The sequence below is a fragment of the Papilio machaon genome, chromosome Z (assembly GCF_912999745.1).
Source record: "Papilio machaon chromosome Z, ilPapMach1.1, whole genome shotgun sequence".
In the NCBI taxonomy this organism is placed as follows: domain Eukaryota; kingdom Metazoa; phylum Arthropoda; class Insecta; order Lepidoptera; family Papilionidae; genus Papilio; species Papilio machaon.
Genome location: NC_060016.1, coordinates 4,833,970 through 4,850,970, shown reverse-complemented (window position 1 = coordinate 4,850,970; position 17,001 = coordinate 4,833,970). Strand labels below are relative to the sequence as shown.

Genomic DNA, 17,001 nt, shown 5'->3' with positions numbered 1-17,001 from the left:
CCTTGCCAAGTTCATATGCTACTTAATTATTTCCTGACACATTTAGTCATCTACGGAAGTAATATAAGAATTATCTATTGATTTATAGAAATATAGCAGATGTAGATGTAGATATAGTAAAATAATCTAGTAATAAATAAAGCCTACTAGCTGTCGCCCGCGACTCAGTCGCCCGTTTTCTTCCAGAAAATTTTATACATCTGTGCCAAATTTCAGCGAGATCCGTTGAGCCGTTTAGATACCTTGTAACAAACATCCATCCATCCATCTAAACTTTTTAATATTAGTAAGAGTACGATATCACTCGGGGATAGTGTAGCTACCCAACAGTGAAAGAATTTTTAAAATTGATACAGTAGTTTAGTGGCATATTAAATGTAGTATGTAATTTTTTTATTTCTCATTTTAATCAGGCAAAAATATAAGTTTTAGTTGTATGTTCTTAATTTTATTCTTGTGATGAGATTAAAAACTAAATAGGAACTGATCTTTATCATATCTGGAGTATTCTTGAATATGAAAGGTGTTTTGATAATAAAACGTTTCGAATAAGATGTCAAGGTCCACTCGGGGAGCAACAAGAGCATGCGAGAACCTTGCGGAATACTTGTTAATACTATAAACGCTTTTCAGTGCAGCGCAATGAACCGGAGTAGCCTGTTTTGACACATACATCCACAATTCCGTATATGATCATGTATACGATTGTAAATCGAACTTTGATTCAAACAAAAATCTGACAGTCTTTTTTTGGATGTTGTCTTTCCTTTGGTAGATATAATGAGAGTTTTAGTACTTTTTGTTTACTGTTTAATTACTAGTTTGGTACTGACTGTTTCGCGTTGCTTCATGCTGACTCTTCTTTACAATATCGCTGTATGTTTTTACACCTTATTTCCATGCATTTCCACGTAAGTTGTAATTAAGTAAAAGGTGTAAAAAATGTTTTAACGAGGATACTAAGGGCCATAGTAACACCTAAAATCGTAAAGTCCATTTACCGACATTTACCACGAGGACCAAACTTTTGATTGCAATGTTTTTATTCGGATGATTCTACTTACGTAGAATTGAAAATGCCAAGGTTGTTACATAAATGTCCAACAGTAAAATAATTCAGTTAATGATAAATAATTTAATATCAAGTTAACAATCAGCACTACTGATTGAATTACATCTAAACCAGATTGTTATTGCATGCAAATAACTTCTGTGAAATATAAAACAAGTTCACTCCATAACAGTAAACTAACATACCATTTTTGTATTTACATAATTAGCATAAAATTTCATAATTACCATATTAATTGTGTATTGTCTAGTATGAAATGTTACTTTTTATTAATTATACAACGTACGGTAAGAATTCATTCATTGCTCTAATTACGCAAGCGCATTCTACAACTTAAATTACACAGATACATTATTTCCTTCTAAATCAAACTTCAATTCAACATAACATCAAAAAAACAGTTAATTTTTCTCTTTATTTACATAAATGCATAAAACAGCAAAGACATTTTTTTAGAATATGGACAATAATAATAATTGTAGTACTCGTAAAGTAATAAAAATTTCTATACAATGTGTAACAGTAAAAATTACCCTGCATTGATGCATCACGATTTGTTATTTCCATTTTAAGACGGATTGTGGCGCTAAGGAACTTAAGAAAATTTAATTAGATGCTTGTAAAATACTCGTAGATGTTAGTTGCTAGCCTTAGTTAAGTATGCGATGAAAGGCGGCATTGAGCCTTACGTAGAAACATCCGGGTGTCAACGTCTCCCTGTAAATTTAAATGTGTGGGTCAATTTACAGGAAGACTTTTAACACGGGTCAAGTATCTATAAATTAAAAATCACTTTTTGTATGCTTCTCTTTTTAATATTGGCCGGATAATGTTGAAACTTTGGTAGGGTATTTAGATGATACTGTAGAAGGATAGTGAATGCTCATAAGATATGCAAGTAAGTTAACATACAAGGTAATTGATTATTTATAAAAGTTTATTTGAGTCTTTTTTATGAAAATATTGCATCAATCACGAGGATCTATTCGGTTGTTTTTCTCAAGTTGAAATTCAAGATAATCAAGTTGCGACGTCCGCGTCGTCTGCGTTTTAATATGGAGATGGCGGATTGAATCTGAGATGACGCGAACTGACCTTGCAAATGAAGAGAAAGCATAAATGTTTGGATCGAACAGACATCGCATTACATTGTTCTAAAAAAGTATGAAAAAACCAGCCAAGTGCGAGTCGGACTCGCGCACCGAGTGTTCCGTACAAATCTGTATATAGCTAAAAATTTACGATTTTCAACATTTCTCTTTTGACTGCGATATTTGCTACCACCACGCTGTACCAAATTTCAAGATTCCGAGTTCAAGGGATATGCCCGGTAGGTTTAATATAAGATAATCGTCTGTATCTTTTGATTGCGTTAACTTAGAAGTTAGATTTTTTCACAGCTCCAAGTGACAGTGCATCTGAGTATTTGCTATAATGCCAACTTGATACCTCCATTCGTTCCTGAGAAAAAGGGTCTTGACAGATAGACGATCGGAAAAAAGTGATCCTATAAGGGTTCCGTTTTTTCTTTCGTGGTACGGTATCCTAAAAATAGACTACGGTGCTGTTATCTAACAATGTGATGGTCCAGTTTTTTCTTGGCATTCTAGTGGCGGGAACACCGAAGTGATTTATCGACGGCAATGGACATAAGCAACACTAGATTTTGATAAACTTGCAACAAAAGTATACTTACCCATAACGAAACTTAAATTAGAAAGCATAACCGGTAAGAAACAAAAACATTTAGAAATGGATGTCATCAAGTATTTATGACAAATATAAAAATAACTATAAATATTTCGGATAACAGTGTGAGATTCATGCTTTTATTACTTTCCTACGGTAAATAGACACTTTTAAATAAATGAGCTTCGTTACTTGAAATTTGAGATATCACTTATGAAGCGAGGATTTGCAACGGTGGAAATAATTGTATATATTCAACTTGGAACCCGTGGGACGATTTGTATATTACCTACTGACCAACAAAGTAATTATTAGTTCACAATTAGAAGTTATATAAGTCAGTGTGGTTTTTTTCTTCATTGTTAAAAATTTCCATTGTAAGTTTCGATTTGCCTTTTTTATATTTTTAAATTACTGATTATTTTCTTAAATGATTATACAAATTCTTACAAAGTTCATCCGTCACAAAATTGCGTTAGTATGTTTTTATTCGGGGTGTAAGATGCTGCCATCTTCGATCTTTTATTTTTAAATACAAAAAGGCTAATATTTCAAATTATGTATCCCATAAAGATATAACTCTAATTTATATTTAAAATACATTCTGGGCATCCCTTCAGATCATATTTTTAATTTTGAATCACAATCTGATCACAGGTTTAGGATCACAAAATATTTGACAACCATACAAAGAAATGTTTTCATTCATTTTAATCTTCATCGTAACATAAATATTCTTAGATTTTATTAAGCTTTAAATAAAAGCTATAAAATAAATAGCTCGCATATTGAATGATCAAGTTTTTATTATAATTCGTTTTCAGGTTCAAAATGGTGGTGGATATCAAATTGGTTCTGGTGCTGGATGGCATAGGTGAGAGTTGTACTAATATTCTGAATTTCCACGGTATTCAAACCATTTCCAGGCCGGACATCTTAAGGAAGGACTTGTTAAATGATTTATATGTAAGTGTTATTTTATATACTTGCCCTTTACATTATTTTATATGGAGATCGTAATATTGTGATTGAGGTTGTACAAATATCCGCATATTTGTAGAAAAATAACAAAATTAATTCAAAAAATTCCAGGCTTACGACGCAATAGTGGTGCGACCCGACACTTTAGTCACTAAAGAAATTGTTGCAGCTGCGTTTCGTTTAAAGGTAGTCGCACTCGCGAGCCCTGGTTATGGCCAAATCGACGTGGAGGCAGCTAGCCACAGGGGCGTTAGTGTTATCAAGTAAGTACCTATTACATTAATCACATTGAAATTTCTAGCGTAAACGGACAATATGGAATGTTTATACAAATATTGATTTATTTAAATTAACAATAGAGACGAATATATAGGTACATCCTCGAATGTACTTTCAGTGCTCCGAACTCAAATGTAATTAGTGCTTGTGAGTTGATTTGTGGATTGTTATTGGCTGTGGCGAAACACATGCGACCTGCCAGGACCGCTTTTTCTAAGGGTCTTTGGAACTATGGCTCATTCAAAGGCACTGAGCTTAAAGACCGTACCGTTGCTATCATTGGCTGTGGCAGAGTTGGTAAGGGAGTCGCTAGTCGGATGAGCGCTTTCGGTATGAAGGTAACAGAATTAAATATAAAAATATTCATAATTCCTCTCCATATCGGAACTTTTTTTAAGAGAAGAAAAACAGGCAAATAATCAGCGGATCGCCAAATGTTTATTGATCCGACGACCATGGATAATTAGAATTATAGCATTTCATTATTTTTATACGATCGTTTAAAAGGAATGCATTGGTCTTTAAAATCAATTGAATTATAAAATGTCTTGTTAATTTTTGTAGGTAGTGGGTTTTGACCCGCTGCTAGCCGCTACACACAACAACGAGTTCTGCACTATGATAATGGATCTAAATGAAATTTGGCCTATCGCAGATTATATTGTGTTACTAGGTGATTACGTACTCTATTCGGTACGTAAATAACTTTGATTTACGAAGATCGTATTAATAATTCAACAAATTAATGTGTGAAATTTTTTGTGGGATTTAATGTCATTGATGAATACCGTGAGTTAGGCTGGAAAAATAATTTCACTGGTTAATATTATTATTTCAGATAATTGGCTTCGATCCGTTTGCAACTGAGGAGCAATGTGAACAGTACTACATATCGAAAATGACCCAAGAAGAACAACCTGCATTCCAGCAGTGGCTAGACATCCATTCGCCTCTCCTTCAACCTACTCGCAGTAAGTATATAATAGAGTAGTGCTTACCTTACAACAATTATTTCAATATCACAAACGTGTAACGTATGTTTTTTTTTCTGAGCTTTAATTGTATTTATAGATTTCATAAACGCTGATGTTATTCGCCGCTGCAAGACTGGCGTGAAGATAATAAACGTAGGACGCGGTGGTCTTATCAATGAGAGGGACCTCTTGGATGCTCTTAACTCCGGACAGGTATTATCATTTGTAAATAACAGATTTGGAGTGACTTCACCGAGTGGGATAAGGGCATGGGGATGATAAAGAAAAGGAAAGGAGAGAAGAGGAAAGCCAGGTTTGACCAGCTGTCAAGCCTTTAGACAAACGTTTAGATAAACATCTGAATGCCATTCTTTTTCAAATTGAACTTATCTTTTGATGTTTATTGATATTGCCTACAAAATATTCTTGTAATAAATACGATTATTTTGCAACGGTTGCAGGTCGGTGGAGCAGCTATCGATGTGTTCGAGGGGCGTCAAAAGGATCCGGTGACTTTGTCTCTTATTGAACATCCATCCGTGATAGCAACACCGCATATTGGTGAGTAAATAGTACTAAGTGTAAAGTACTAATATGTACTACAAAGGCATATTACATCTGCGAGATATTGTTCATTCAGATCTTGTTGAAACTACAGATTCCCGTTATTGTCGCTGGTTCAATATATGTGACAAAAGGCTTCTCTGATTTTAATGCAAATTTTTCACTATAAGTAATATAAACATTTCGACTTTTACATGATTAAAAAATCCCCTCGAAATTAATTATTACAGTGCTAAGTTCTGATAGCGTTTAGTAAATAGTTTATGAAATTAAGGTTGACAGTTATGGTGCCGACAGTAAAACCGCTTCTAAAAAATGTTGCTGCTTGAAGCTGTCCGTGTATATTGACCTTAATGGTAACAATGTTTCACAGCTACATCTACTACGGACGTTCCTGTGCATGCGGCGAAGGAAATAGCGGAGCAGATCGTTAACTTAGTGAAGCCCGGAACTTACTCCACCATGCTGTCTGAACTGAACAAAATCTACGACTAATAACTGCTTCCCAAACATATTGCATATTGCACGAATTTTTGTCATTTATTTTTTGCTTCATTTTATATGCACTATTTTATTTTTTGATTTTATGAAAAAGTATGTAATAAAAACATTTATTGAATTAAAATTTAAAATATAAACAACAATTTCTTGAGAGATACTTTATTTTTTTAAATAATTCCACTCGATTACATATTTTTTTTAAATAAAAACTAAAAAGTATTATAAAATATGCAAAGAATATAAAACTAGAAGCTAATAGTTAACATTATATAAAATCGTGACAATATTTAGGGAATGAAAATGGAATGTAAGTTGCTGCGAATGCTTTTACTTCTTAAATATGCTGGTCACTTCAGCTAGAGGAGTTGCGTAGGTGCCTGGCTTAGCCAGATTGACAAGCTGTTCCGCTATCTCTTGTCCTACGCGCAATTGGGCTTCTTTTGTTGACGCACCTGTAAAAATAATCAGGTGATAAGTTGACCCGAACAAAAACATACGGCAAAGTTTTTCTCGGAAAATGTGAACAACGTTTAATACAGGTGTTCAGAAATGGAATTTTGAGGTTACTTCTTACGAATATTATAAATGTTAATGTTTAGATGGATGGATGGATGTTTGTTTGAAGGTATCTCCAGGACGGCTCAACGGATCTTGATGAAATTTGACTTAGATGTAAATCATAGTCTGGAAGAACACATAGACTACTTATTATGTTTTTTTTTTACTTCCACGCGGACGGAGTCGCAGCTATCATATATTATTAAGTAATAAACTCAATTCGTAATACATAAGCTGTTTTACAAAAGCATAACTAGATCATAGTTTCTTCAATTGTTTTTGTGTTAATGAGCTAAGAAAACGATCCTCTAAAACGTATTGTGTACCTATAGGTAACTATATACTTAGTGTACCTATATAAATATAAATATATATACCTATATATATATAAATATAAATATACCGTAGGTTTTTAGGAAGCTGAGTATTTGCTATACATTACTGTAACTCACCTAGATGGGGTGTTGCTATAACAGACGGATGCTTTATGATCTGCCACGTCAGAGGGTCAGTCGGTGGCTCCTGTTCAAATACATCAATGGCCGCACCACCGACCTGCAATGTACAAAAATTACATCTTTAAGGACTATACGAAGATTAAGCTTCGGTGAATTAATCAGAAAAGTGATATGTTTTCTTTTGTACCTACTTTTTTACGTATTTGTAAGATAAGTGGGTAGATTAGTCCGGACTAATTTTGTTGAAATGTCTGTTTGTGTGTGTGTGATTGAGTGGTGCCTGGGATTGTTCAGATCTGAAAAGGTTGGTGTCGCTGCCATCTAGTATTTGAAATTATTAGTATTATAAACACATCAGAATAATTTAAACAAAATCATTAAACAACGCTTAAATTTCGAACGGTAGATAGTATACACAAACAAGAGAATCGCATATAAATTACCTGTCCGGAGTTGAGTGCATCTAAAAGGTCTTTCTCGTTGATAAGCCCGCCGCGGCCCACATTTATTATCTTAACGCCCTTCTTGCAACGTTTGAAAACATCAGCATTGATGAAGTCTGTAAACGATAAGAGTTGATTGTATACAAAGACCCATTCTAGTACATTAGTTACATATTATTTTAAAAATATAGCTGTTAATCTAATATATAAAATTCTCGTGTCACAGTTTTCGTCACCGTACTCCTCCGAAACGGCTAGACCGATTCTCATGAAATTTTGTGAGCATATTCAGTCGGTCTGAGAATCGGCCAACATCTATTTTCCATAACCCCCCCCCCCCCATTTTTTAACTGCGCGCGGACGGAGTCGCGGGCGGCAGCTAGTAAATAAATATAAAGATTACACACTTTAACAAAGTTACCGACTACTCGTAGAATGTATTCTAAGTGCAGAAAAATAAAGACAAAAATACTACTGTTATTCCTTCAAGAAATGTTAACCATCCTATATCCTATATTTAAGTTATTTAAATTAATTAAAATATCAGAAAATCAATCGAACTTGTTTACTGAAAACGTTTTATTATTTATTTTTTATTCATTCTGTACAAAAATTTAATGACCGATAACATCGAATTTGTCTTTAGTATTATACCGATATTTCGCTTAACATCTTAAAGATAAGTTTATTGACTTATCAATGTTGAGTAGCAACACATTTTTATCATGGTGATAATTTCAAATGTTTTGTGTACAATCCAATTACTCAACTATACAAAGATAATTTATGCTTTAATAAATAAAACTCGGCATCGTACCATAAGAAGTTTCCGATTATTACTCAAAAAGATCAGTAATACTTTGCAGTTATCTTTTTATTTGGACATAATTTGCTAGCAACATCATAAATGTTATTTGTTTCATAATTGAACACTAAAGTCAACTTTATATTGAACTAGCTTTACAAGCACAATTATGATAAAAGTTATGATATACATATGTATATATGATACTTACTGCGCGTGGATTCAATGAGCGGAGTATGCAGGGTGATGTATTCAGCCAGCGGCCAGATTTCATCCAACTCCATCTTGGTACAATGGAATGACTTACACTGCTCCGCGGTTACAAACGGATCGTATCCGATTATCTGACAAATAATTTAATAATTGTTAAATAGAAATCGAATCTCTCCTTAGTCAGTCGGGTCAAAATTGCAAGACCAATGTCGAATAACAACAAATATATGAATCAATAAAAAATCTATATAATCGATGAAATATTTTTTTAAGTTATTCAGATTGCTTTTCGCAAACATAGATGTATTTACTCAAACACAACTTACAGTTTCGCTAACCATGAACCGCCAAAGCCTAAATCTAATACTAGTCAAACAACTTACCTTCATTCCAAAAGCGTGCATGCGCACCGCAACTTCCCTGCCGACTCTGCCGAGACCAAGGATGGCTAGAGTCCTGCCGTTGACTTCAGTTCCGGTGTACTTGGATCGTTCCCAGCGGCCGTCGCGCAGCGCGCTTACCGCTGGCACTATGTGTCTTGTAAGAGTCATTATCAAACCACATGTCATCTCACAAGCACTCAAAGCATTGGCGCCTGGTGCACTGAAAAATAAAATTAAACATTTTTCATAAATCTATTACATTTTCTTAATATCAAATACCTCTGCGATTTCTGCATTTCACACGAACAATGTACTAGTAAAAGGTATTTACATAATGAATTCAAAAACACGCAATTAATTATGGCTGGAGAAGCAATTTCAGTATCAATTAGATACATAATTAACATTGTATGGACCTAATTAGATAATTACAGATTCATTTGTAAATATGTCATTTAAATCAATAATCTAATGAGTTGTAGGAAACGAATTGTTGTGTGAAAGTTCCTAATTATTTTATAAGTACAAGTTAAAACAAATAAATAACTCTTATCTGTAAATATTCATCTACAATCAAAGACCGTATATTTTAACTGGGTGTTTCGGCAGTACGAATCCACGACGCGTAACATCCTCTGAGCTAAAATAAAATCAAAATAATGTATCCATAGTAACACCTACTTGATAACGCAGATTCCTTTGTCGGCGGCGGCTCCCACGTCAATATTGTCTACGCCGGCGCCGGCGCGAGCGACCACCTTTAATTCTTTACCGGCATCCAGAACTTCTTTTGTCACTTGTGTAGCGGAACGTACCACTAAGGCATCGTATACCTAGAAATAAAATAAAAATATATAGCTGTATCAAAATCTGTGCGAAATCGATGCAAGTCAAATTATCCTGGGATTCAACCAAAAATTCAACCTGAGCCGATATCTAAATATAAACAAAAACAAAACACCACTAAATATTACGCCATTATAATGTAGTAATGTAGACGGAAAAATACTTACAGATACTGTCCTCAGGAGTTCTTCTTCGGTAATTTTAACCGTATTAGTAGCATAAATACCATTTTGCGCCAAAATCTCCCCGCAATTTTGTCCCACGCCATCGAGTATGAGAACTGATCCGATATTCAGCGCCATTTAGATCTGAAGGATGGTCATAAGAAAAATATTGCAGTGTTTTAAAAATGTTAATCATACATATTGTGAGCATTCATAAAATGATTTTACAGAAGCCAAATTATACACTTGTAAACAACATGTATGTTATCAACTAGCTGTCGCCCTCGGCTCCGTCCGCGCGATATACCTTCTAACAAACATCCATTCATCTAAACATTCGCATTTATAACATTAGTAATATACTTTGTTGAAATATTGCCGACTAAATCTTGGTATATTTATTCTATAATTTCCGTGTATAGTTTAATTTAATACACTAAAATTGTATACGCGAAGCAGAATGTTGTTAATAATTAACAATAAAAGCTAGCAGATGACAACAATCACATTCAATATTCAGATATATATCTATCAAAGATGGCACGCACAGCTTCGCAGTATATTGATTCCATAAAGTTCAAAGTGAAACGCAAATAACCTCTCAATGGAATAAAGTTACATGTGATTTGTGCTAATAAATAAAATCAACATTATCAGTTGTAAAAGACAAGCCAGTAAAATAATAAAATAGATAATTTAATAACTTACAATTTAATAAAACTTCGATTTGATGACAATACGGCGTCGGCGTACCGATACTTGATTGAATTACTTGGAAAAGCCGGTCGTTGGCTCGCTGGTCTTCGGGCGACTGTCGGCGATGGACTAATTGCATGGAGCGGTTTGGTTGGTAGTGCGCAAGTTATCACAATCGCACACATCTATACTCTAAGTAGGGTAACCATATTATATTAAATAAATGCAGTATATTCCAGTAACCATAAAATTAAATTGTAGATTAAGCTTTTAAAATTAATTTTAGGTGAGCTATAATCCTTCTAAACATAATCTTCGATAAAAACTATAACTATAAGTAGTAGACAGCAGCGGAATAAAAATAACAGATAAATGTGTATCTTAGTTTTATTCACAAATTATATTTAAGTTTTTAGTGGAATTTCTCTACTCGTATAAATATTTGGTCATATTATTCGTTGCTACTGATAACTAGCTATAAAATGTAACGTTATATTTAACGTTGATTTTTTTGTCATGATGTCTAGTTATTAGAACTGATTAATTTATTAGAACTAGAACTTAAAGTATGAATTAAAATATGTATTGATACCTATAGTATTTTCTAGATCATCAAGCATATAAAAAGAAGTAAATTTTCTTTAATTATCTCTTTTAGTATAGTACCAGTCAGAGTTATTGTACTTGAAATACGTTTGAAATTTACACTACTCTAAAGCTATGTGAGATCTTTCGTGTCGGAAGTCAAGACCCATTTTGGGTCACTGCACCAACGGAGTAAGTAAAGCTATGTGACATCTGATAGAAAGACAATCGTCGTAGCTCTCAATAGACTGGACAATATGAATAGAGTAATCCATGACCACTGGATAACGAATCTAGTTTAACACTCCCGGGTGTAAAAATTTGCTTCTGATGATTGCAACAGACCATTATAATTTAAGTGTTCGTAAGGAAATTTATTAACTTTCCGCTCTATACTGATTTTATTTCATAATTTCGAAAAAAAAATACGTGTTTCCCTAAAATATTTATATCCAATTTAAAGTCTGCACTACTTAAGATAAATCCATCGACAATAGAACGATTATAATAGTCATTTTCATATTTTATTAATATTCTATAGTAAAATGCTTACCATGCTTCACTTGTTTACTTCGATTCTAATAAAATGCCGGTTTATCGCAAAGTCTTTATGCCATATTTTGCAAACTGTACCTGATATACCTATATATTTGCTTATAAATAATTTCTCTTAATCATCATTAAGTGTGTCGTATCAAATGAAAGTAAAAATGTTTCCTAACATGTAAAATTACATAAGATGATTTGTAGGGGATAAACTTGTCCAAACTGATTGCGGTAGCATGATGAAATGTTTTAGGTAAAAAACTGGCAATAACCAGTAGCGGCGGACGGCGCTCGAATAAGATAAGAAGTTGTTTACGTTGACGCATACAGACATGTTATCGACATTATTTGTAAGAGGGCATCATTCTTGCATATCCTGTCAACAGTATTGCTATTCTTTCAAAACAATCTAAGTATTGTTTTCATATTCTTATATATTTTTTTTATTAAGTTAACTGCGATGAGACAAAACAAGTTGATAAACCAATTGTCAAATGCAAATTCTAAATTGGAATAAAAGTAAGTATTGTGTCTCCGATTATAGTTTGATATGTTTTTATAAAACTAATATAAGTCCGGCAATCCTATTTAAATCTTATGAAACGTTTTGTCATAAACATAGTTCAAGGCATTCTACTGTTAACGTCGATACTATTTTGTGTTTCGCTTGACCTCAATTCATTAATTAAATGTATTGCTAAACGAATCAAGTAAAAGTTGTTGTTTTTGTATCAATCTGTAGCGTTTTGTATCAAAAACATGAACGTATCTTTACAAATAAAAGTAAGGTATTTAAAATGAAACCAATAAACAATGTACGTTATTTTCTTAATATTAATTTTATTATCACACTTACGAAAGATACAAAACATATCACGATGGCACTAACTATCAGTGCTTCTGGATACAAATAATAAATTGATGATCAAATTTCGTAACTATTGATAAAGGATTTCTTAGCTTAATCCCTAAGAAAGGTTCATGACTTAACTGTAATAAATTAGGATACGTTTTATATAATTTTTGTCATTTAATTCCAAAATTGTAATAAACTAACGTTATCTATAATTATAAATTGATCTAATCTCTGTTCCATTTTAGAAATGTATGTTTTGAAATTACAAAAAATAGATATTAAATTGATATCAAAATTAAAAAATATTGAAAATGGATTTGAAGCTTTTCTATTATAAACTAAACTGAGGACGTAAATAGAAAATATTCTAAAAACATATAATTAAAATATATGTAATATACGTATTTTCAAAATGTATAACTTATACAAAATGGGTATATCGTTGGCTGCGCTTAAACATACATACATACATTTTATAGGTAATGTAGTCATAATAATTTGATTGCTTTGGCGTACAAGACCACTGTGAGACAAATGGAATTGTGATATTGGCAATTCATTTGGAAATAAAGTGTCGCCATTTGATCGCCACCCGTGGCCGCGTACAATAACAATCATTAATTCTAATATGTACATAACTCATAAAATAAACGCTAAGGAGTATTCTTACATAGAAAAGGCTATAGTGATTCAATAACAAAAATAAAGGTATGCAAATGTTAGAGAACTAAAATACACAAACCTAAATTATACAAATATTGGTACATTACTATATAACTGGAGATATTATTGAAAATTATAGAATAAAGTTATACTAATCTCTAAACAGTTTGGAGGAGAGAATTGACTAAAGTAAAATGACACGTTTTTGCTACGTATTATTTTTGGCACTGACAATGCAAATTTTAAAGTTAAATTGAAAAAATCGTGAACAGTCTCACATACTATTTTTAAATCAAATCTAATAGTTGTTTTTATTTTTGATTTTGTAAATGTAGTTATAGTTTGCTTTACCAGTGCTTTAAAAGCATGTCATTAAACCAACATTAATAAAATGTGTGGAAATTTCTTGAATATACGACACAGTGTATAAATATCTGTCAAAGTGTTGGTTTTTGTTTTTTTCTTTTATGATTATTGATAATTAAATGGCCGTTCGATGAATTCTATTTTAACGGATCTACTTTTAAAATAATATCCATCATATTGGTGGTTATGTTACGGAAGTAAATTATGTAATTAGAAATGAAAATTATATTATTTCCTGGTATTCACTAGAATCGCTTTAATATTTTTCGGCTGCTTTTTCGCTTTAAGTCTGTGTCGTACGTTTCAAGAGATCTACATTAAGAAAAAATTAATTTTGTTGGCGCGTTCCTCTGGCGGGCCTGGCAACTCGGCCGATGCCAGCGGCTCTGCGGCGGGCTATCAGAGCATCGAGACCTCGCAGGGGGGGCGCTGGTGTCGTCTCCGCCGGTTGTGCCTCAGTTTCTGTTTCATCCTTCTCCTCACTTGTACTTTCTTCTGTTGTCTCCGTTGACAACTTCTTTACCGCCTCAGTTGTGGCCTGAAATAAACATTTATCATGACTATGTTAAATTAAAATAGATTAATCGATATCGTCACGTCAAATGTCACGGTTGTGGAATTCTACGGTCAAGTTCAAACTTTAAAAAAATGCTATCATTTGCATACAACTACTTCAATGTGTTAAAAGATAAGAAATATTCCACAGATAACGCCTACAGTTCTTATTACGAAAAAAAATCCTAAAAGATTACATGTATATAAAATATTTTATATTAAAATTTGATTTCTTATTGTAATTTTTATAATCATTAATATTTGTTGTATACATTATATTTGGCACATTACCTCTGTGGTCGCCTGCTTTCTCTTCAACAACGGGTTGACGCGTCGAGCTGGTGGCGTGACAGCAACACGTGGTTTTGGTGACGGCGAAACTTGGAGTCGGTTTCTTAATTTCAGACCTCCACGAGGTTGTTCTGGAACTGGTGTCACTGGTGATCCCTGATAAAATTAAAACAGATAAAAATCATGCATGATAAAATACATTGACATGACGATTTTATTAGTACACAAGTATAGTACTCAGCGCTTGTCTCTAAAATTATTTGGGTAACTAGGAAAAATAAAATTTTCGCCATAAAAAGGGAGATACAAATCGCTATTAACTAAAATTTCTTTCATTAATGTAAAGTAAATTAATTACTGTTTAAATGAATAATAAAAACATTTTATTTGAAATCCTTTGCATCAAGACTTTTTACATTTAACATCATAGAGTCAGTTATCAACAGACTAAATTAAATTACTCAGCTAAAATAAATCAAATAAGCAATTTATCGAAGTATTATTGAAGTCAATGGTAAACAAAGGACTCCTATTTCATTTAATCGTATACTTCTGAATAGAAAAACTAAGTTTAAAATTTCTATTTCTTTTTTTTTTTAAATAAAGAACACTTATGTATTTGCGTCTTTTTGAACACAATACATGCAAAATATTATACTGTAATAATAAATATAATGATATCATAGCAACTAAAATGTTTATTCTATTTATATGAATCTGCATTGTAATTTGATGATAAAAATTCAAATGTTACAAATTGATAATGTTTAGAACGAATCGTGCCTTGATAAAAAGATATGAACGATAACGCATTGTTACGTTATTTATATTTCATTCCACGTGAATAACTTAATATTACCTTTAAATACATTCATTAAAAATAATAACAAAATGGGTCATACTTTTTTTATTTCATTTTTATTTTCGCTAATATCATTTGATGGTAATCAAGGAGCCAAACAATTTTATTTTGATTCATTTTAAGAATAAACGCTTTTAATATGTATTACTGTGGGTTTCCATTGCCTTGACGCTAATTTAGACAAATATAGTTGTCACTATTTTTTATTTCCAAGAGTGAATATTTGTTCGGTAGTGGAGTTCTACTATTATATTGTGCGCCAATTCGTAGTTTTGAAGAAATGAATGTCACTTCAATTATTGTTTCTTTACCTCACTATCAGAGTCGGAAGCGGGAGTAACTGATGCTTCTGCTGCCGAAGTCTCAGCGGCGGGTGTCTCGGATGTTTCCGTTGGCGCTGCGCTAACTAAGCCCGGCCTTGCTCGCGCGTTTGGTCGCAAATTCAGCCTAGGTCCAGGTCGCAGGGATGGCACTGGCCTAATCTGACCTGGTCTACGACTGAAATATACAATGGACCGTTTTAGATATATTTTAATTTAATGTTATAATAACTTTTCGAAGTATTTCGAGCTATAGAAAAATCTCTCATGTCCTTTTATTTTATTAATAAAATATTGAAAACTATGCGAATGGTATCACAGAGACTTGGTTGTCTAGCAGTGGGTCGGTAAAGGTCATGACATAATAATTATGATGTTGATGTGATTTATGTTGCTTGTACAAATTCTTAAATATATTTATCGATCCACTATTAGATCTGTATCTTCTCTGTATAAATTATTGTTTATGATATGATATATTAATCGAGTATTTACCCAATAGTCCTAACAGGCGCAGCAGTTGTTTCTGCAACTTCTCCCGATCCAGCGCTGGGAGCTGTTGTCTCCTCACCCGAGGCGGCAGACGCGGCTGATGATGGCGCGGCTGTGGTAGCGGCGGTTGTTGTCAATCCTCGGCGCAAACCGGGACGCAGGCGCGGTCTGTTAATTGAAATAGTGAATTACACATTCTCATTTATCACAAAATCTGACCACCGAATCGATATTCTGTCTCGAATAATTTTTTGCTTACCTGCTGTATTTTGAGCCTTAAAATTCGAATCTTTTTTACGTATGTTCCAAATCTTTTGATATTCTTTGAGACAATTTGGGTCTATTAATTAATTAATCTATTATTAATCCAAGTATTCGATAAGATTCGATATGCTAAATAAAATTAGTAAATAACGACATAAAATGAAGCAAAGTTTGATATGAATTAGTTCAAATTCTCCTCCGTATACATAATTAAGTTTAGTCGACGAAAGGACGACAATGCGTCATTGTGGCCTTTGAACAAAGGACGCGTAGAAAATAACAATGTTAAAATGTTTTGGTCCATGCTGATAAACAGCGACCGGCGAAACTTTCATAAATAAAGCTTTGTAATAGTTTTAATTGCCCTGTTTGGGAATTATGCATGCAAATCTTGGTGCCACGAATGACAGCAAAGTACTACATCTCAAAATTTCCAAGTTAATATTCGGCAGATTACATTTTACCTCACACTAAGTACATCTGTCACTAAAATTGTTTTAATTATTGTCTGCAACAAATCATAACTGTTAGAGTTAATAAGTAATATTTTAAAACGTTAATCTGTTTGCTTTAAG

The 17,001-nt window shown here is 33.0% G+C and overlaps 3 protein-coding genes across 4 annotated transcripts in view; 1 reads left to right on the top strand and 2 right to left on the bottom strand.

Moving 5' to 3' along the window:
- Positions 1-3,592: 3,592 nt before the first annotated feature.
- On the top strand, positions 3,593-5,274 carry LOC106716975 (D-3-phosphoglycerate dehydrogenase). Its single transcript, XM_045686108.1, has 6 exons — positions 3,593-3,727; positions 3,854-4,005; positions 4,140-4,359; positions 4,586-4,714; positions 4,860-4,992; positions 5,093-5,274. Exons 1-6 carry the CDS (start codon positions 3,593-3,595, stop codon positions 5,272-5,274), a joined length of 951 nt encoding a protein of 316 aa, XP_045542064.1.
- A 1,050-nt stretch (positions 5,275-6,324) lies between these two features.
- Positions 6,325-10,798, bottom strand: LOC106717084 (D-3-phosphoglycerate dehydrogenase). The gene is made up of 8 exons (XM_014510793.2): positions 10,639-10,798; positions 9,934-10,074; positions 9,602-9,753; positions 8,921-9,140; positions 8,536-8,668; positions 7,520-7,635; positions 7,071-7,173; positions 6,325-6,512 (listed from the first exon to the last, which is right to left on the bottom strand). The coding sequence occupies exons 2-8, from the start codon at positions 10,066-10,068 to the stop codon at positions 6,388-6,390; spliced, it is 984 nt and encodes a 327-aa protein (XP_014366279.2). The 5' UTR covers positions 10,069-10,074; positions 10,639-10,798; the 3' UTR covers positions 6,325-6,387.
- A 2,366-nt stretch (positions 10,799-13,164) lies between these two features.
- The window catches only part of LOC106717253 (flocculation protein FLO11), a 29,246-nt gene continuing 25,409 nt past the window's right edge, over positions 13,165-17,001 (bottom strand). For both annotated transcript variants that reach the window (XM_014511029.2, XM_014511030.2), the window contains exons 8-11: positions 16,166-16,330; positions 15,662-15,848; positions 14,489-14,644; positions 13,165-14,180 (exon numbers count right to left, since the gene is read on the bottom strand). In XM_014511029.2, coding sequence (XP_014366515.2) covers positions 13,971-14,180; positions 14,489-14,644; positions 15,662-15,848; positions 16,166-16,330 — 718 coding nt within the window. In that variant the 3' untranslated portion in view covers positions 13,165-13,970. The remainder of the gene's footprint in view (positions 14,181-14,488; positions 14,645-15,661; positions 15,849-16,165; positions 16,331-17,001) is intronic.